Here is a 21,139-nt window from a genome sequence, read left to right on the forward strand (position 1 = left end):
CATAGTTGGTTGCCTTCAGTTGACTGCAGTGAAGGGAGAACCAATTGGAGCAGCAGATTGTTGCAATTCTTGGAAAGGGATGGAAAAGAGCACAGCTACATCGCGGTTTGGTCTTTCAAGTACTTGTTGTTAAATACAGTGGTACCTCTGGTTACGTACTTAATTTGTTCCAGAGGTCCGTTCTTAACCTGAAACTGTTCTTAACCTGAAGCCCCACTTTGGCTAATGAGGCCTCCCGCTGCTACTGTGCCGCCGCCACACGATTTCTGTTCTCATCCTGAAGCAAAGTTCTTAACCCGAGGTACTATTTCTGGGTTAGCGGAGTCTGTAACCTGAAGCGTATGTACCACTGTACTCTGTGAGTTGAGTGAGGCTGAGAGACTCCAGAGAAGTGTGACTAGCCCAAGGTCACCCAGCAGCTGCATGTGGAGGAGCGGGGACACGAACCTGGTTCACCACATTACAAGAAGAAGAAGAAGAGTTTGGATTTGATATCCCGCCTTTCACTCCCTTTAAGGAGTCTCAAAGCAGCTAACATTCTCCCACAACAAACACTCTGTGAGGTGAGTGGGGCTGAGAGACTTCAAGGAAGTGTGACTGGCCCAAGGTCACCCAGCAGCTGCATGTGGAGGAGCGGAGACGCGAACCCGGTTACCCAGGATTACGAGACTACCACTCTTAACCACTACACCACACTGGCTGGAAAAAGGGGAAGTTCTTTTCTTTGCATTAAGTTGTGAAAAATAAAGCAATAAATTTTAAAAACAACCCTTCTTTCAATGCTTTCTTTTTAAAGCAAAAAAAGAGGTAGTGCCATAGTTTGAACAGTTTTGCCTTGTATGGGAAGGATATATCTGAGATACAAATGCACACACAACTCTCTCCCCTCCATCCAGGCGAGGAGGAGGCATTGTCAGGAGTTTAAAGGGACATCCCGGCTGGCTAAGGTGCGAAGCAGAGCCATGGAAGGGGGTGGGGTGGATTCTGAGGACCACAGACCACATGTGCAATTGGCTCCCAGTACGTTTCCGAGCACAATTCAATGTGTTGGCGCTGACCTTCAGAAAGGCCTCGGTCCAGTATACCTGAAGGAGCATCTCCACCCCCATTGTTCTGCCCAAACACCGAGGTCCACGCTGAGGGCATTCTGGTGATTCCCTCCCTGTGAGAAGCCAAGTTACAGGGAACCAGGCAGAGGGCCTTCTTGGTAGTGGCACCCGCTCTGTGGAACACCCTCCCACCAGATGTCAAAGAGAAAAACAACTGACTTTTAGAAGACATCTGAAGGCAGCCCTGTTTAGGATGCTTTTAATGTTTAACAGACTATTGTATTTTAATATTTTGTTGGAAGCTGCCCAGAGTGGCTGGGGAAACCCAGCCAGATGGGCGGGGTATAAATAATAAATTATTATGATAAATTATTAAGTGCAAATCAGGTAAGTAAAGAGAACTGTTTCAACCCAACTGTAGTGTATATGTAGTACAGCCATACCTTGAATGTCAAACGCCTTGCAACTCAAATGTTTCAAAAGTCGTATGTCCGACACAGCTTCTGATTGAGTGCAGGAAGCTCCTGCAGTCAATCGGAAGCCGTGCCTTGGTTCTCGAACGGTTCCAGGAATCAAACGGACTCCCAGAACGGATTAAATTCGAGAACCAAGGTACGACTGTACAGGGATCAGGATCAGTGTGTTTGCAACTTCAGCTGAAAGTATTTTTCACAACTTTTTTTAACAGTAAAAACTTTTAATTAGTTCTATTTGACAAGAACATTAACAGCCACCAACAATTACGTGGATTTGTTTGCTAAAAAGGACAGGTGTAAACAAAGCTCAGAGCTACACAGGTAACTTCACAAATGAACCTTATATTTTCCTGCTTGACTAGACCAGCTGCCATGTTTGGGTTGTTTTGCTTTGGTTTTTTGAAAGGAAAAAAAAAGGCTCAAGCATCATTTTGACAGGCAGCAAACTTTCACCCTTAAGAACTATGGAATCTCTTATCTGCCACACAAGAAACAAGGCCTAATTCCACCCCCACCCCACCAAGACACACCTTAATCCTCTCTAGCTATTTACTGGTCCATCAACCCTGATGGACCTAGAAATATTCCCAGTTCCCCTAATTGCTGTCAAAACTATCCCAAGGTGGTGTCAAGCAGATATTTCCCCTAATATTTCCACACCTCAGACGATCTGATCCAAATCAACATTCATAAGCATGGAAACCGAATATGTTGATGCTTGCCTAAGTTTCCAGGATTGGCAACTTGCAATCCCAGTTCCTGGCAGTCTGTTTCTGAACTATAAGGCATTGGCTGGTTCCTGTCACCTGGCAGCTGGAGGTTTCCAGAGAGAGAGTGCAGAGGGCTGAGGAACCAGATGCTGGGACTTCAACTGGAGTTCAACAACACATGGGCCCCAGCCCTGCTATATGCTATATGGAGACAAAGAATGCTTTCTTTTCAATCAGATTCAGAACTATTTCCTGTCTTCTTACCTATGAATTACATTTCTGTTGCACACTTCCCTCATCAAGCCCACCACAAGATATATTGCTTTCACGCACACAGCAACCCTGCGAGGGAGGTTTCACATGAAGATGGTGACCAGCTTTAAGTCGCCCAATCGGCTTCACGACTGAGGAAGGATTTGAATTGTCCCTGGCATTTGTGGACCTAGACGCAAGGAAACCTGTGGTCCTTCAGAGATCATTGGACTCCAGCTCCCATGAGTCCCAGCCAGGATGGCCAATGCCAGGGAAGACGTGAGTTGAAATCTAACAACATCTGAAGGGGCCACAGGATGCCAGCCTTTCGCCAGGTAAATATTCTGTAACCATTTTGTCGTGCTGGCCCACTTTTACTTTTCATGTTTGAACGTACAAAGGAACAAACTGTGCCTCAAAGAGGAAAGATCACCCAATCCCTGCCTCACCACCAGGTCGATTTCTTGAAAGTCCGTCACGGAAGAAAAAAAGGAAAATAGCCAAGCAACATAGGTTAATACATTGCAACCATTTGCCTCTACCTTTGGCACCAGCCTACACTTAAACACTCTGCTGTGGGGAACCTTTCGTTATTTGTTAAATGAAAGGCCAGTGACCCATTGGAAAAATCTATTTTGTGGGGAGTGGGGTCCAAACAGAAGCAGTGGGGACTGATGCCCATTGCTTGGCAGAGCAAGAGGAAGTGTTAGGCGGAGCCAACCAATTCCAGAACCATCTTCTATAATCTGCAAGATAAAAAAATGTAAAAATTATATAACTTCACAGCTGAAGATTTTACTGTTTGAGGGCTCTTGTGTTTCTAATATTTTGTTGGAAGCCACCCAGAGTAGTAGGGCAACGCAGTTAGATGGGTGGCGTACGAATGATAAAATTCTGATGATGAAGAACTTAAGAAAAAAATAAAGACGTGAATATATATAAAATAATGATAAACATTCAACTAAGCAGCTTTTCAGTGTGACACTTGTGGCTGTGTTTCTTTTTCAAGCTCACTTTTGCCTGGCGGCATCAACAATGTGGCCGCTAGCAGCTGGCTTTCCAAGTTCACCTCTGGTAATCGGGGGCCCCGGGGGTCCCTTGCCAGAGACCCCTCCATTCCCCGAGTCGAGTTCTTGCTGTGAGCTGGGCCCCTCCTGCGAGAGAAGCTCACGCTCTCAAAGAGCTTCAGCTTCTCTGGGGCCAAGAGAGCGGCGGTGGCCACAATGCACTCCTTCACCAGCTTGCCTCTGGAGAGCGGGTGAAGGTTTTTGGAGACCAGCTCGTTCACCACGAAGCTGGCTTGCTCCACGCTGTCCATTTCCTTCCTTGGTTCTGGGGCGATGCCTTGCTGGGCGTGCAGGTCCATTTTCAGCGCCTTGACCTTCTCCTCGCGCAGTTGCCCTTGGAACTCCTCGTACTGGATGTGCTTCGTCCTGTAGTGCCTCTGCAGGTTGGCCTTCTTCAGGATGGAAAGGGCCTCACCACAAATGAGGCACACGGGCATGCCTTTCAGCTCCACAAAGAAATAGTCATGTGTCCATTTCTTATTGAAAATGCGGCACTCCAAATCTATCTTCCTCTTCTTGTGCGACGGCATTGCAACCAAATGATCTAACAAAGAAACAGGTGGAGCGGTTAACTGGATTTCTTCCAGGGTGAGGGGAGTGATGATATAATTATAATCAAGAGAAAATACTGGAAGCCAAGGCTCCACAACCTCCATCTTGTGCTTCAGCCACCTTCAGCCTTATTAGTGGGAGAGGAAGCCCTGCTGATGACATCCTTCCATGGCAGGATTAAAAACTCAGATATCTATCAGTTAATTGCTAAATGTCTCCTTAAACCTAGGCTACGGTCACCACAATGGAATGCCGAGGTGCCATTTTTTACTTTTGGCAATGAAATTATCCTTATTATTCATTTCATTTCTATACCGCTTTCTATTTTAAAGAAAAAGCCTCAAAGCGCTTCACAACACATCAAATAAAACAAATAAAAAAATAAAAACCAATTCAAGCTTCAAGGAAAATATTTCAGATCCTTCTTCTCCCCCTCTTCTTGTGTTGGTTCTCCCGTGTGTCAGGGGAGAGGGGCTACCTGGCTGAAGCTCTAACTGCAGTCAGGGCAATGGGAAGGTTTCTCTCACCTGTGTGGATTCTGACCCCCAAGCTCTTCCTGCACTCAGAGCACCTGTATGGCTTCTTCCCCATGTGGATCCTTTTGTGTGAAGTGAGCAACGATTTCCAGCCAAAGCTCTTCCTGCCCTTGGAGCACCAGTACAGCTTCTCTCCTGGGAAAGCCCCCTTGCACACAGTGAGCTCCTCAAGGCTTTCCCACACAGGCTGCAGTGATTGGGGTCAGGGCCATAGTTAGGGGACAGCGAGGAAAGCACCCACTAGGGGCACAGGTGAGGAGGGCCCCCCAAAAGCAGCTAAAAATAAATCAGTAATATGTCTATAAATAAAAATTTTGATGATTGCCTGATAAGAAAAAGTTTTAAATAGAGGGTATTTATGATACCCGGGGGCCCTGCAACACAGCCGCTCAGAACACAAAAAGGAGGGGGTTTGGAGGGGGGTGTCTCCCAGAAGAGAAGCGGCTCTGGCCCAGCAGAAGCCCACCCTCCCCTCCCTCTCGGCAGCCTGACCAAGAGGGCAAGTTGAGGTTGAGGGCAGTGCGCAACGTGAGGGAAGGCAAGAGGCTGCATGCGTCCCTCTCTGTGTGTGTGAGTGGGTATCCAAGTGGAGGGATGGTGGAGGGAGCCAGCCCAGCACCAGGCTTCAGAGGTTCCTTTCGTTAGTGGAATGAGGGGGTTGCTGCCTCTGCCGCTGCTGCCGCCATCACAACACACGAAGGCAGCAAAGGCAGCAGCTGGCAATTTATTGCATATAGGCTCTACCACTCGAGCTGTGGGGGTTCGGATTGGTGAACACCAATCGCATATTCGTAATGCTAATTTGGAGGCACCTCTGGGAGAACATTTCCCCATAATCATTCAGATACGGATCTATTATTTACTGTTTTATGGGTGAATCAGAAGGCAGTTAGCATCAGAAAAGATTATGAGCGACAGTTACGGCAGCAAGAAACAGTTTCTTTTCATGTTTCAAACCATTTATCCAGGGGTTCTCAACTCTTAATTTAGACCTTAATTGTTTCAAATTTCATTTGATTATTTGTATTTTGTCTGTAACTTTACACTGCTCAATTTATCCCAATCTCCTTGTATTTGTATTGTTACTTCGCACCGTACCTTTAAACTCAATCTCCTTGTTATTAGCTTTATGTTTTTCAAAAAATATTGTTACTAAAAGAGTATGTACTCTTTTTCATTACTGTTTGTATTCTACTTTAAAATTTTTGTAAAGTGGTATGTCATGCAGGTCATCGCCTGCAAAATTTTATTTTCAGTTTATGCAGCAATTCTATATCCTCCCACCACGCTGACAAGAATTCCACAAAACAGTAGTCAATATCCGGAATCACTGTTCAGTGTTGGACATCATATTTGCTGAATACACAAAGCTTCACAGCTTGTCTTTCATCCTGCAAAGTCTGGTACCTCACTTCATTTAAAGATTTCCAGAGACTTTGAGACTAAAGATTTCATTTTGTACTTGTTATGGTTTGAAGGAATTCTGTAAAGCTTGTCCATTGCGTATATACATGGTCACTGTGTTGCCTAGACATTGCTGACGTGAGCTTAGGGGTGACAGCGGCCACAGTGCTGAAAAGTCCAAATAAATGGGCAGTCGCAGATCATGAATCTGACTTTCCTCCAACTTCCAAACCAAAACGGGAGGAAAAAAGATTTCAGGTTTGAAAGTGGCATGTTAGTCAGGTTTGCTAAACCAAAACTAAGCCAAAATTTAGCTTAGTAAGTGTGAGGCAAAATACAGGGCAGTAAAACAAGGAACAGGGTGGTGAATCCAGGGCAGGGCAGAGAGGGGGGTTGGTGGACAGTTGGTTTTCTCTTTCCACCTGGTACTGAAGTGACTTCAAAACAATCCATTCCAATCTCCTGCAGCCTCACAGGATGGCCCCCCCCCCTGGAATTTGTCACACATGCATGCACACACCCAGATACTCATGAATCTGTCAGTCTGTCTGTGCTTGGCTACCCAGAGTTTAAATGCAGGACTTTTCACATTCACGCACCCTTTCAAACACAGGTCCTTGGAGAGAATCCCTAATTTGGTGGGGGGGGGGGAGATCTGAAATACTGAACAAAACTATCAATACAGGACATGGCATTTTTTAATTAGGCAAAGCAGGATTATAGGTGATAACCAGCACATTGTGTCCAGAAACAGACAATTAGGCAGACGGGGCTGTTCTAATATGGGAGTCCTATGCTGCCTATAGCCAGCCCTGGTCAGCAGTGTGTCTGCAGCTCTTTCAGCCAGCTGAACTTTCTGAGCTCTTTTCAAAGGCAGCCCCAGGTAGTGTGTGTTAAACTAACTCCTACGCAATGTGGCACCAGACTGCTTTCTTTTTTTGTAATTATCTGTTTGTTTTAAATTCTGTAGCTTAAATTCTCTTGATGCTTGTTTTTTTTGAGAAGGGCCTCTTACGGTCACAAAGCAATGATTTTCAGGGCAGCTCCATAACACTGATTGCGCCCTCACACTGCCCCTTTTGGTGTGGGGATGTGGATCCATTAAAGGAGCAGACGGGGAAAGGTTAAGCAGAATCCCACCCACCCCCCGCGCCACCCTTAGGTGTGCTCAGCCTTCACCTGCTTCATGACTCCACCTTGCATGAGAAGGCAGGATGGAGTTCCAGGAAACAGGAAGTGGTCCTTCAACCAGCCAGGACATCTAATCATCACAGACAGATCCAGTCTCCTGCTGGGGAGTCAAGAGTGGCCCTGGGATGGCAGAGAGAGGAGGGGAAGGGCCCAGCGACAGAAGGGAAGGCAGGGCTCCAGATGCTCCCTTGGACCCCTCCCTTGACACCAAGGGGAGCTCCTCTTCTGGGGCTGAAAGCATTGCCATGGAGGTTTCATTTTTGTCATGATTGCAAGGGAAGAAGGGAAGGTAACCCCCCCCCCAACACAAAGAACTGAATGAAAAAAGCCCTGTTCTGAGCGATTAGCTGCTGGAGAGCATAATGGGGGGTTTAGCTGTGATGCTCACCTGCCTCCCTGGAGGAGTCTTTTCTTGGGGTCAGGGAGCTGGGGAGCAACATGAAGTTCCCAGGTTACATTTCCTTCTGGTCAGCTATTCCAGCTCTTGTCTCCTTCCCATTTCTTTATGGAGGGCAAAGGCTATGCACTTTGTATAGATGCAACTATAACCAACAACTGGCGTCTTCTGGGTGCACTGAGCTTCCCCCCTTCCGCCTTCTCTCCTCCAGATATAATACAGATTCCCTCAGCATCGTGCCCCACCTTCCAGCTCCGCTACCGAATGCAGCGAGCGGTTCCTTCTGCAAGACGCGTGTTCTCCGCTCTCCCGTCCTGGAGGGGGAAGACGGTTTCGGTAGCAGAGTTAAAAACAGGGAAGCAAGGCTTCATACACCCCAGAACCCTGGGAGGGTGTCTCAGAACGGAACAGATATGCTGCGGTGCAGAACTGGGACCTTCAGAACTTTATTATTTTTTTGTTTAATCTTTGGATCGTGTAGTAACCACTCGCTGCGGCGGCAGGAGCAGTGAGCCAGTTGAGGGCCGGAGAGGGGCTGCCTTAAATGGCAGCCATCGAGTAATCACACTGGCACAAACAAAGCCCAGGCCCTAGGCTCTAGGAGGAGGGAGGGAGGAGGAAAGAACTCTGCAGCCAATCAGAGGGAAACAATGCTGCTGGCACCAATCAAAGGCTAGCCCCCTTCCTCCGCAGGGCAGGGAGAAGCCAGAAGGGAGGGAAGAGGTGCCGCCATCAGGAAGAGAAAAAGAGAGAGAAAAATGGTGCAGCCCAAACTATATGAATCAGAACCATGATGCGATTTCTGGACCTTCCGTGGGCCGGATCCAGAACCCATTCGGGCCGGAACCAGCCCGTGGCCCTTAGGTTGCTGACACTTGTCCAGAGACTTCACAGCCATCTTCACTTCCTAGGAACTCTGGGAACTGTAGTTCTGGGAGGAACCTCTCAGAAGTTTCTGAGCCTCCTCAGCCAACTACAATTGGACACCCTGAGACTACAATTCCCAGAAAAGCTGGACCAAGGCCTTTAGCCACAGCCCTGACCAAATAACGGAGCTCTCTCTTCTCTTCCTCTCCACCTCCCACATTCACAACAAATCAGTCTCCCACTCCTCAGTCCCTTTCACTAACCTCCCCTAGCCCTAATTCTTCCACATTCCTTTAAAACATTTCTGTGAACTAAGGAACAAAAAAAACACCCTCACTGGTCACCTTCCACAGGTCAAAAGCCAATGCAGAAAATATTTAATAAAAACAGCTCTAAACAGGTACACAAGAGCACAGAAAAAAGGAGATGAGTTTCAAAAGCAATGCCAAATGAACATTTAAGACAGGGACCTTTCATTCAGCTGGAAAATGCTATCAGTAAAAAGGTCTTCAATGGGTTATGCAAAGTCCAAGTAATGAGCGCCTGGAATACTGATCTACAAGACAAGGGCAGCCCATCATTTGGGCAGTGAAAGGCAGACCTGAAAACTAAACAGATTCAACACACACCTTGAGCATTCCAGATTCACACTCCCTCCCTGTTTATCTAGCAAAAAGTTGCAACTTACTTTTAGTATATGTGACCTTCATTACTTTTATACATACATATGTGTATACAAATTTTAGTAAAAACACTAAAACATCATTCCATGCATTTACAACTGATTTCCCCCTTTATGAGTTTCTTGATATAAGTAGTGAACCCTGTGTAGAAAACTTCATACATTTACATCGTTTCCCCCGTGTGAATTTGCTAATGAATATTAAGGTCTCCACTCCCTCTGAAACCCTTTCCACAGTCAATACACTTGTACTTTTCATCGTGTGTGAGTTAGCTGATGTTTCTCCCCTGTGTGAGTTCGATGATGTATTCTAAGTGTTTTACTTTCATGGAAGCTCTTTCCACACTGCATACATTTAAATGGTTTCTCCCCTGTGTGAGTTCGCTGATGACGTTTAAGTGTCTCACTTCGACTGAAGCTCTTTCCACAATCCACACATTTAAATGGTTTCTCTCCCGTGTGAGTTTGTTGGTGTATTCTAAGTGTTCTACTTGCACTGAAGCTCTTTCCACATTCAGGACATCTAAATGGTTTCTCCCCAGTGTGAGTTCTTTGATGTATTCTAAGATCGCCACTTTGACTGAAGCTCTTTCCACATTCAATACATTTAAATGGTTTCTCCCCCGTGTGAATTTGTTCATGTACTTTAAGTGCTCCGTTATGACTGAAGCTCTTTCCACACTGCATACATTTAAATGGTTTCTCTCCCGTGTGAGTTCGTTGATGTATTCTAAGTGTTCCACTATGACTGAAGCTCTTTCCACATACAGTACATTTAAATGGTTTCTCTCCCGTGTGAGTTCGTTGGTGTATTCTAAGATCGCCACTTTGACTGAAGCTCTTTCCACATTCAATACATTTAAATGGTTTCTCCCCAGTGTGAGTTCTTTGATGTATTCTAAGGATTTCATATCGACTGAAGCACTTTCCACATTCAATACATTTAAATGGTTTCTCCCCCGTGTGAATTTGTTCATGTAGTTTAAGTGCTCCGTTCTGACTGAAGCTCTTTCCACACTGCATACATTTAAATGGTTTCTCCCCCGTGTGAATTTGTTCATGTAGTTTAAGTGCTCCGTTCTGACTGAAGCTCTTTCCACACTGCATACATTTAAATGGTTTTTCTCCTGTGTGAGTTCGTTGATGTATTGTAAGGAGTCCATTTTGAATGAAGCTCTTTCCACATTCAATACATTTAAATGGTTTCTCTCCTGTATGACTTAGCTGATGCATTCTAAGGTGTCTACTTTGACTGAAGCTCTTAACGCACTCCATACATTTAAATGGTTTCTCTCCTGTATGACTTCGCTGATGACTTTTAAGTGTGCCACTTCGACTGAAGCTCTTTCCACAGTCCACACATTTAAATGGTTTCTCCCCCGTGTGAGTTCGTTGATGTATTCTAAATGCTCCACTTTCACTGAAGCTCTTTCCACATTCAATACATTTAAATGGTTTCTCCCCCGTGTGAGTTCGTTGATGTCTTCTAAGATTTTCACTGCTACTGAAGCACTTTCCACATTCAATACATTTAAATGGTTTCTCCCCCGTATGAGTTCGTTGGTGTATTCTAAGTGTTCCACTTTTGCTGAAACTCTTCCCACATTCAATACATTTAAAAGGTTTCTTCCCCGTGTGAGTTTGTTGGTGTATTCTAAGTGTATCATTTCGACTGAAGCTCTTTTCACATTCAATGCATTTAAATGGTTTCTCCCCTGTGTGAGTTCGTTGGTGTATTCTAAGTTTTCCACTTCGACTGAAGCTCTTTCCACATTCCGTACATTCAAATCGTTTCTCTCCTTTGTGAGTTTGTTGTTGTATCCTCAATTTCTTTGTTCTTTCGCATAAATTCACAGGTGGCTCCATAGAATTCTGACTTTCATCTTCCTCACCTGTTTGGGAGTCTGGAAGGAAAGAGAATCCTGTTAGACTTTCAAGAAAGACAAAAATGGAACTGAACAACTGTCAATCCCAGTCTGCACCTTCTCTCATTGTAACACCTTCATTCTCCACTATCCTCTCGAGGTTCCAAATTTTACGAAAGCTAATAATGGCAAGATAATGGCAAGAGCAATACATGATCACTCCATTCACACTTACTAAGGCATCTTCATTTTATAATACAGATCTATGCTGGAACTGGTTTATTAGACACATCTCTATTTCTCTACGCTTCTGTTTATTCATCTTTTGCAGCCCTTAAAGGCTGATAAATGTATTATTGCCTAAGCTTCTGTGGGCTGCAGTCTGACAAAGTGGATTATTGACCAGGAGAGCTGGTGCCACTATAAACCTCTGAGTCTCTTTGTTGGCTTTGTGTACTTATTTTCAAATTTGCACCAAGGTTGTACCACAATATCTCCATGGAAGCTTAGGGACGGACAAAATTACAGGGTGTCAGCTCCGTGAATCTCAAGCCTCTCGTGCCTCCGCTGACAGAGCCTGAGAACGCAAGAGATGTGATTCAGTTGGAATGTGAAGCAGGGGAGGAGCAGCCAAGCTGCAGCAGGAGGAAAGAAGAAAGAGCAGGAAGAGGGGGTGACGGGGGGTGGGGGCACAGACTGTTATCTCCAGTTTGAGCTCTGACACAGCACCCCCGAAATAGCCTGTCCAAAAAATCATAGGCTCGAGAGAATCTGCGAGAAGAGGGGAAAAGAAAGTGAAAGTGGGGCCTTCTTTGCTGGAGGACTCGGCAACTGCAAGCTGGGATGAACAGGCTGAAGACTGAGCTCCACAGTGATTTATTCATTTGAGATAATTACTACTGGAGTTGTCTCCCGTCTGTGCGGGAGAACCAAGGGGCGCTAAAATTATTATCCCATTCACTCACTCTCACAAACAACCCCAGTCTGTAAGATTGGCAAGTTTACACAATTTGCTTATAATACCAGACACTCTTGGACTTTATATGCCCACTCTTAAGTGTAGAGCCTCCAGCCACAGGAATTGTGTATCATGATAATGGGTCCTTTGTCCCTTAAGCCCACCAAACTGGGGAGGTGCATGCATCTATTGTGTTTTGATGCTGGTGGAATGTATCATTCTGACTCTGTCTATAAAAAATAAAGGTAATAGAAACCATTTAAATACATTAATTATAAATAATTATGGGAAACATTTCCATTCCCCTTCACCCATTGTTCAGGATTGGTGTGCAACATCATTACCATCAATTATTCCTGCCATGGAAATAACACCTAAGGTTTCAAAGCCTGGAGGAAGAAAATCTGCCCCCACTACTTTAGGAAAAGGATTCAAGAAACAAAGAACTCCTTTGGAGAAGGCCTCACCCCTTCCTTCTTCCTGTCAGGAACTTCCTTCCATTTGTCTCCTCTCCATCTTTTCCTCTTTCTCCCTCCACCTTCCATCTATCCCTGTCCCCATCTCCTCTCCCCTAGAACTCACCAGATTTCTCCAAGGGTCCTGGGAGGGAATGCTCAGAGGTTGTGGGGAGGGATGCGGGAGACAGCCTGACCAGGTCAACCGTCCATCTTCCTCCTTCCATCCTGGCCAGGCTTGCAGGTTCAGTCTCAGCTAGGGTTGCAGGTTCAGCTTCCTGAGGAGCGCAGAATCCAGAGCAAGTTGCAGCTTCCTGGGAGGGAGAGAAGAAGAAGCCAAGGGAGTCTGAGAGCCCCTGCAGGGATTCTCCTGCCCAAGACATTCTGCTGCCCCTGGAGAAGCCCCAACTGGGCACCCCCTTCCCAAGAGCCCCCACCCATTTTCAAACACCTTTGGCAATTCCTTTCACCTGCCTGTCCCGCCTTCCTTCCTAAGGCTGACATGGTATGCACATTAGTGGCCTGAGAGGAGATCCCTTGGAACTTAAGAGTTAATCTGCAAAGGACTGCTCTGAATACATGGGTGGCCCTTGCATGAAGAAGAAGGAAGCCCCTTGCTTGCATCTGGACCCCCTGGGAGAGGCAGTGGATCCGCCCACTGCTCCCTCTGGCCTCGCTGCCGCCTCCTCTGTCCTCCTGCCCTGCAAACACCCTTTTCTCTTCTTCCTCAAAGGAGAGAGGCGGCTGAGGGAAGGAGCCTTCAAACCCATCCGTCTCCTCCTCTGCTCCCTCTCCTGTCCTTTTGGGAAACAGGAACTTTGGTCAGGAGTAAACAACTTAGATGGCAAGTTTGCAAGATAAGCACTTTAAAGCACTGCTTGTTCCTACTGTGTGTGGGTCTGTGTGTGTTTGGACGTAGAGGACAACATACATGTTTACACCACATGATTGCGAAAAGATGGCAATTCTTTAAAACCGAAGGCCATTTCTACAAAATGGAAGACTTCCGAAGGCAGCCTTTTACAAGGAAATTTTTGACGGTTTTTATTTTGTTGGAAGCTACCCAGATGGGCAGAGGCAACCCAGTCAGATAGGCAGGATGCAAATAATAATCATCAAAATAATAATAATAGCTTCCTAAGCCTGTCCTGGGACGCGGGTGGCGCTGTGGGTTAAACCACACAGCCTAGGACTTTCCAATAAGAAGGTTGGCAGTTTGAATCCCCGCGACCGGGTGAGGTGAGCTCCTGTTGCTCGGTCCCTGCTCCTGCCAACCTAGCAGTTCAAAAGCACGTCAAAGTGCAAGTAGATAAATAGGTACCGCTCCGGCGGGAAGGTAAACGGCGTTCCCGTGCGCTGCTATGGTTTGCCAGAAGTGGCTTAGTCATGCTGGCCACATGACCCGGAAGGTGTATGCCAGCTCCCTCGGCCAATAAAGCAAGATGAGTACCACAACCCCAGAGTCGGTGACAACTAGACCTAATGGTCAGGGGTCCTTTACCTTTTTAAGCCTGTCCTGCTACGCATGCTGATCAGAGACTCTGTCCAAACAACCCCTTCGAACGCAACAGGGCTTCCTATTTTTACTGCTATCAGTGGGATCAGTCAAACCACGGAGCCACTGATCAGCCAGAGTTTCCTGTTTTCACCAAGCACAGTTTGAAGTTAGCTTAATATCCCAGCTTATTCCAAAGCTGGCAGCTGTAGTTTCCTGGTTTGGGCAAAATGGAAAGTTTGTTAGTTATGGCTCATAAGAGACTACCTGGTTTCATCACAGTTCACCCTCAGGGCCGGCCAAATCATGAGGTAAGCTGGGACAATTAGGTCAGGAGGCAGATGCAGGGAGATATGGGACCAGCACGTTCCCAGCTCCCCTGTTTGTTAGCCTTGCTGCCAGTGCAGAACCACAGCTGGTAAATTTGTGCAACTACCCATTTAGAGTCCTTCTCTTTTCCCCTCTCTCACTAAAGGTTGGGTGGGAGTCCTTCCTGGAGTGATGCATTCTGGTTGTGGGGGCCAGGAGAATGCGGTGGCGGCTATAGTTTTTTGTTTTAATCTTGGGTCAACTTAGGTTTTAGCGTAACTTTGCTGCAGCAATGCATTAAAAACTGTTCCTATTTTTAACCCAGCTTTTCAGGCTGTGATTCAGTCATCTGAACCTGGCCATTATCTTAATAGATCTTGCAACAACCTTGCAAGGTACGCCAGTCTTATTTAATGCGACAACACATGGGATTGCTGAGGCTGCAAGACGTGCCAAGATTTTTACCTCAGTGGGGAGAAAAGATCATTTTGGAAATGGAGGCAATTTAGAGGAGGAAAACGGGGGTTGGTGGAAGGTCACCTCTTCTGACACAGCTTCTGCTCTGATAAAACTCAGAGTCACCTGCAGCTCTTTAGGTAAAGTAAGAATAGCAGGAGATATGATCGCAAACCTGCCATGTAAGGTTTGGTCTAGCAAACCTTTTTAAAGTGGATTAGATAGAAAGTGCAGGGAGGAGGAATATTCACCACCAAAGCTAAGCAGAACCTCCATGTCTAGAGGCACTGGACCTGTGACCTCCAGGTGCTGGAAACCCAGGTGAGAGGAATCATAGAATCATAGAGTTGGAAGAGACCACAAGGGCCATCGAGTCCAACCCCCTGCCAAGCAGGAAACACCATCAGAGCACTCGTGACATATGGTTGTCAAGCCTCTGCTTAAAGACCTCCAAAGAAGGAGACTCCACCACACTCCTTGGCAGCAAATTCCACTGTCGAACAGCTCTTACTATCAGGAAATTCTTCCTAATGTTTAGGTGGAATCTTCTTTCCTGCAGTTTGGATCCATTGCTCCGTGTCCGCTTCTCTGGAGCAGCAGAAAACAACCTTTCTCCCTCCTCTATGTGACATCCTTTTATATATTTGAACATGGCTATCATATCACCCCTTAACCTCCTCTTCTCCGGGCTAAACATGCCCAGCTCCCTTAGCCGTTCCTCATAAGGCATCGTTTCCAGGCCTTTGACCATTTTGGTTGCCCTCCTCTGGACACGTTCCAGTTTGTCAGTGTCCTTCTTGAACTGTGGCGCCCAGAACTGGACACAGTACTCCAGGTGAGGTCTGACCAGAGCAGAATACAGTGGCACTATTACTTCCCTTGATCTAGATGCTATACTCCTATTGATGCAGCCCAGAATTGCATTGGCTTTTTTAGCTGCCGCGTCACACTGTTGGCTCATGTCAAGTTTGTGGTCAACCAAGACTCCTAGATCCTTTTCACATGTACTGTTCTCAAGCCAGGTGTCACCCATCTTGTATTTGTGCCTCTCATTTTTTTGGCCCAAGTGCAATACTTTACATTTCTCCCTGTTAAAATTCATCTTGTTTGTTTTGGCCCAGTTCTCCAATCTGTCAAGGTCATTTTGAAGTGTGATCCTGTCCTCTGGGGTGCTAGCCACCCCTCCCAGTTTGGTGTCATCTGCAAATTTGATCAGGATGCCCTTGAGTCCATCATCCAAGTCGTTGATAAAGATGTTGAATAAGACTGGGCCCAAGACAGAACCCTGTGGCACCCCACTAGTCACTCTTCTCCAGGATGAAGAGGAACCATTGATGAGCACCCTTTGGGTTCGGTCAGTCAGCCAGTTACAAATCCACTGAGTGGTAGCAAAGTCAAGACCGCATTTTACCAGCTTCTTTACAAGAAGGAGGGCACTTACCTTTCCCAAAAGCCCCTCAGTGTCTGGGAGCAGGGTCTGGTCTGCTCCCCCTACTCTCCCACTTGGCCACCGACTGGCATCTGCAGCTCCCCTGAAGGAGAGGACACTATTCCCAGATTGGGGAGGACTGGGAGCCTGTGGGGTTTCCCATCGTGAACGAGGGAGCTGCATCGTCTTCAGGAAATCCTGCTTCTGGGCATCCCAGTGCTGCTGCGGCTGCCCCTCCTCTGGCTCCTGCTTAATTTGAAATAAATCTGCCCGAGGCAGAAGATCCCTGATGGCCCCAACTTGGCCGGCAGGAGGTTTCCTTCCTTTGCACTCCAGTCTTTCCCTTTGAATGGGTCTCCTGGGTCCCTGCTCTTCCATTTTTACAGCACCCTGCTGGAAAAGAATTAGACACAAAGTAAAATAAAACCCAAGAATAAAAACAAAAGCGCATTTTAACCATTAGCCAGTTTTTGAAATATATTATTACTCTTTCTATTTCTGATGTTCAGGCTGTGAATGACAATCATTATGTCACCCAAATGACTCCACCCAGGGACGAGGGGAAGTTATCCAAAGACTGGGGGAAACATCAAGGTTTATGGAAGTACAAATAATATTTGGGGGTGGGGGAACCAAGGCAGTGGGAGGGAAATCCAAAAACAACCCATTGAGAGGACTGAGCATGTTCAGTGGACAGGGAATGCTGATCCTGGCTGCAACTTCTAGCATGTTGGAAAGGCAGCAACAGATCTTTGTATATGATTAAGGCTGCGACAGACCCACCTAACACTTAAAGTACATTACTTCACCCAAGAAATCCTGCCAGCTGCAGTTTGTTAGGGGTGTTGAGAACTCTAGCAATAAACTACAGGTCCTGTGGTTCTCTGGGGGAAGCCACGTTCTTTAAATGTATGGTATCTGCACAGTCTAAGAAACAAACAGACAGACAAAAGGAACATTGGCCAACAAAATCAAACAACCCACTCCAAAATATTTTATATTTGATGGTCACAAACTCTCTTTACTGAAGATATTCTAACTTGCAGTCCATTGGCTGCATATGGCTTGTCAAGCCTCAGGGTGTGTCCTGCTAGTCCCTGCCATTTCCATCTCCTGATCTGATCATAGGATGAAGATCTCTGTCTGTTCTGGAGAGAAAGATGCCTAAAGGGCCCTTAGAGAGATCTTTTCAACTCCAATTTCAGCACAAACCAGCACAGTGCTGAAATGGGGCAAAAGGAAAATAAATGATCCCTCTGGCTGCTCTTTAAAGAGGATTTCTAAAGAACAATCAGAAGGGACTTTTTTTCACAGATCTCATTGCTAATTCAGCAGGGTCTTCTTGTGCTCTTATTTCTCCTCCCCCCAAGACTGGGGTTGGAAGGCCTAAACATACTGATTGTGTTTGCAAGACTTGTATGTATGCTAGATGGCATGTCTGGTGAGTGTGTGCAGCACCTCTGGTGAGTGTGTGCATGTGACTTTATGGTCTGCATCTCTTTTCTGTGTGCGCATGCATGTGCATACATTGGCCTCAAAGCTCACTGGAATGTGGCCTCCAGAATTAATGCAGCTTTAAGCCCATAAATGTTTCGTTCCTCCTGCTCTATCGGAAAGAACAATCAAATCTAAGACTATCAGGAGGAGAGAACTCCTGGATCCACAGAGTTAATGTTCTCAACATCCTATGGACACAAACTGCAATGAGATTGCTCTCTAATTACTAATTAGATTTTTTTCCTTAAAAATATGAAGCAGATAACAGATTTGGGTGGCATGCGTATCTATGGCAAGAGAAGAAAAAAGGTTATAAATCGTTTGAAAACCAGATCTTCCGGAAATCGTTAATTGAAGTATGGGACAGATATAAAAATCTATTAGAAATGGGGGTTCCACATTGGTTATCCCCATTAGAGGTTATGGGAGTCAAGAAAATTAATATGAGGAGTAATTGGATTACTTACGGAGATTTAGTGGTAAAAGAAGGAGAGAAATGGAGATTGAAGCCATACGAGCAAGTAAAAGAACATGTATTTGATTGGCTGCACTACTACCAGATAAATTATATGTTTAAAAAGGATGTGAAAGAAAAAGGGTATAAAGAAAAAGATTCGAAATTTCAAACGGAAACTGTTAACAATGATTGTAAGATAATCTCAAAAATGTATAAAATATTATTGGAATGGCACACGATGGATGAGGAAGTTAAATCTGTAATGATTCACTGGGCCAGAGATTTAGGGTATAGTATTGATATGGAAGACTGGCAAAAAATATGGAATGAAAATCTGAAGTTTACAGCATGTACTATGTTAAAAGAAAATGTTATGAAAATGGTATACAGATGGTATATAACACCAGTTAAATTGGCAAAAATGTATAAAACCTGTAACAAATGTTGGAAATGTAAAGAGAAAGAGGGTAATTTTATTCATATGTGGTGGGAGTGTAAGAAAGTGAAGGGGCTCTGGGAAATGATATATAATGAGTTAAAGAAAATGCTGAAATATAGCTTTGTAAAGAAACCAGAAACCTTCCTACTGGGAATAACTAGAAATGAAATAAATAAGAGGGACTGTAAACTCTTTCAGTACGCAATAACAGCAGCGAGAACATTGATGGCCCAAAAATGGAAACAAGAAGAATGAACGACTTTGGAAGAATGGAGAAAAAAACTAACAGATTACGCAGAACTAGATAAATTAACTGGAAAAATCAGACTTCAAAGAGACCACAAGTTCCTAGAGGACTGGGGAAAATTCAGAGAATATTTGAAGAGTGTATGTGAGGAACAAACAACGCTAGTGTGTTTTAAAGAAGCTTTGTGAAAAAAATAAGGAATATTGCAAGAATGTAAACGAGGATAGAAAGATTTTACTTGAAGGCGATACTATAATTAAGGAATGTGAAGGTAGAAATTTAATTACGGATGATTGTCAGAGGAGGTGAGGGAGGTTCAAAAAGTCAAAATATGTGATTTGGAAAATTGTATGATTGGAGATATTGTGAAAATTTTAATAAAACTTATTATTAAAAAAATTAGAAATATGAAGCAGTATAGAAATGAAATGAGTAATAATCTGAACATGAATAGCTAATTTCAATTTCGCCTTCCTCAGTCTTTTACAATACTGTCTTCAACGTTTTTATTATCATTAATTCATTTCCATATGCCACACATCTTAAGAATCCTCCTTTCTTCTGCATTCTCTAAACTGTCACCCACTTCAACCCTCAGCCTTCATCTGAAAACTCTGCAGCCTTACTGAGGAAGGTGGAAATAAAACAATTAATGAAACCAGGCTTAAGGCTCTCTCACTTATTTACACGCAGACACAAGAGGTCACTAGCTTGGCAGCTTAGGAAAAGATCAGATGCATTCTCTGGAGTATAGATCTATCAGCTGTTTTAATTGCCGTGACAGATCAACAGAACCTCCATGTGTAGGCACAGTGTACCTTGATTTGGGGCAGGAAAAAGAAGCCATTTCCTTGCTAAATGAACCTGACGGACATCATTGCCACAAGATGCGACGATGGTGGTGACAAAGAGAGCTTTCAAAGGCGATCAGACCAATTCGCGAAGGAGGGCGATAGGTTTATCAATGGCACTGGCAGAGGGGGGGGGGAGGGCAGGAGTAGTGGCCTGCAAAGGGTGTCAGGGGGCTGCAGGGTGAGAGGGACACCTCCCTGTTGCACTGCTCTTCCTTCCCCCCCTGCCTCCCCTTCCCTGTCCGCCGTGGGGAGGACCGTCGAAATGGGCTGGGCTCCCTGCAGATGGACAGGGAGAGGGGCGGCAAAAGCCCCAGCTACGCCGCTGATCCGTGAGCGACTATATGCATCGTCCACCGCGAAGCAGCAGCTGCCTTGGACCCCTCATTCTGCCCCTTGAGCTCAGGACTGAAGGGAGCAGCTCCCCAGGGTCTCCGGCAGGGTCCGTGCCAGCCTGAGCCAGAGATGTTTGCCCCTGTGCCCTCCTGCAGATGCCCTGCCCCTCCGCTGCGCCCCTTCCCCTTCCTGCCCGGTTGGGGGGGGGCGCCCTGCAGCCTCTGGCTGGACTCCCGGCCTGATCCTGCCAGGCCCACCTGCTCTCCTCCTCCTCCCCCCCCCCCGCCTCCTGCACCTCGGACTCCTCGCTCCGTCCCTGCAGCGGAATCCGGCTCCTCTCCGGGGAAACTCGCCAGGCCACGGGGCCGCTGCTCCTCCGCTCTCCTCGGCGGGGGACAGGAAAGGGCAGCCGCTCCCGAGTCCCCCTGGCTGGCCCCGTTTCCTGCCTCTCTGGGCATCGGAGCTCGCTGGCTGTGGGTTGGGCCCTGGGAGGCTGCGAGGCTGGATGCGCCCCCTTGCGCTGTCCCTCAAAATTTATTGTATCATTGGAATCTACCTGGCATCTTATATGCTATCCAGAATGTTGCACAAATAAGTCTCCTTGTGATCCGATGTGCAGTCACTGGTTTTCTCATCACTACATATTTTCAGAAAGCTGGGACGATGCCTCCCTGCAGCCATAGCTGTCAATTTTCAGATTTGAAAATAAGGGATCAGCAGCCTCACCTGTCCCGGGGACAGTCTACGGGATATCCAACAGCCCGGGATAGCAGCGGGAAATGGCACTGGAATAAGGGAATTTCCCTCCAAAAATTGGAAGGTTGACAGCTATGCCTGCAGCCCGAATGGGTAGCTGGAGGAGACAGTCCAGTTCCCAGCTCTGCTGATTGGGATCATGCAATCACTTAGCTCCAGCAAGCGACCTTTCCAAACCCTCCAACATTTCTCTGATGAAAATAGGGACATCCCTTTCCATAAATATAATTTTCCTATTTATACACCGCACATCTTATTACGTTGCCCCAGCCACTCTGGGAAGTTTCCAACATATATAAAAAACATAATAAAACATTAAACATTAAAAAACTTTCCTACACAGGATTGCCTTCAGAGGGCCGGGGGTTGGATAACTCCATTCTCTAATTCTAAACAGTGGCACTGA

General features: G+C 45.9%; 3 protein-coding genes across 5 annotated transcripts in view; all 3 read right to left on the minus strand.

Moving 5' to 3' along the window:
• LOC309364400 (uncharacterized protein) overlaps positions 1-21,139 on the minus strand; it is a 121,535-nt gene that overhangs the window by 33,492 nt on the left and 66,904 nt on the right. Inside the window, exons 3-4 of one of the 2 annotated variants that reach the window (XM_081901606.1) lie at positions 12,589-12,775; positions 8,842-11,087 (exon numbers count right to left, since the gene is read on the minus strand). The exons of the other annotated variant lie outside the window; for it this stretch is intronic. Of the exons in view, the coding sequence (XP_081757732.1) occupies positions 9,439-11,087; positions 12,589-12,775 (1,836 nt within the window). The 3' untranslated portion in view covers positions 8,842-9,438. Of the gene's footprint in view, positions 1-8,841; positions 11,088-12,588; positions 12,776-21,139 lie in introns of those variants that run through there. 2 annotated transcript variants of the gene reach the window in all.
• Positions 1,726-16,267, minus strand: LOC309365190 (general transcription factor II-I repeat domain-containing protein 2-like). Of its 2 annotated transcripts, none has more exons than XM_081903404.1 (3): positions 16,163-16,267; positions 3,776-4,098; positions 1,726-3,233 (listed from the first exon to the last, which is right to left on the minus strand). In XM_081903404.1, the coding sequence occupies exons 2-3, from the start codon at positions 4,082-4,084 to the stop codon at positions 3,078-3,080; spliced, it is 465 nt and encodes a 154-aa protein (XP_081759530.1). In that variant the 5' UTR covers positions 4,085-4,098; positions 16,163-16,267; the 3' UTR covers positions 1,726-3,077. The 2 variants fall into 2 exon arrangements, with proteins under 2 accessions (XP_081759530.1, XP_081759529.1); XM_081903403.1 differs by lacking the exon at positions 16,163-16,267 and adding an exon at positions 4,634-6,694.
• LOC309364882 (uncharacterized protein) lies at positions 12,792-20,335 on the minus strand. The gene is made up of 2 exons (XM_081902854.1): positions 20,273-20,335; positions 12,792-16,543 (listed from the first exon to the last, which is right to left on the minus strand). The coding sequence occupies exon 2, from the start codon at positions 16,526-16,528 to the stop codon at positions 15,125-15,127; it is 1,404 nt and encodes a 467-aa protein (XP_081758980.1). The 5' UTR covers positions 16,529-16,543; positions 20,273-20,335; the 3' UTR covers positions 12,792-15,124.

This window comes from Podarcis melisellensis, assembly GCF_964234715.1.
Source record: "Podarcis melisellensis genome assembly, chromosome: 2".
NCBI lineage: Eukaryota > Metazoa > Chordata > Lepidosauria > Squamata > Lacertidae > Podarcis > Podarcis melisellensis.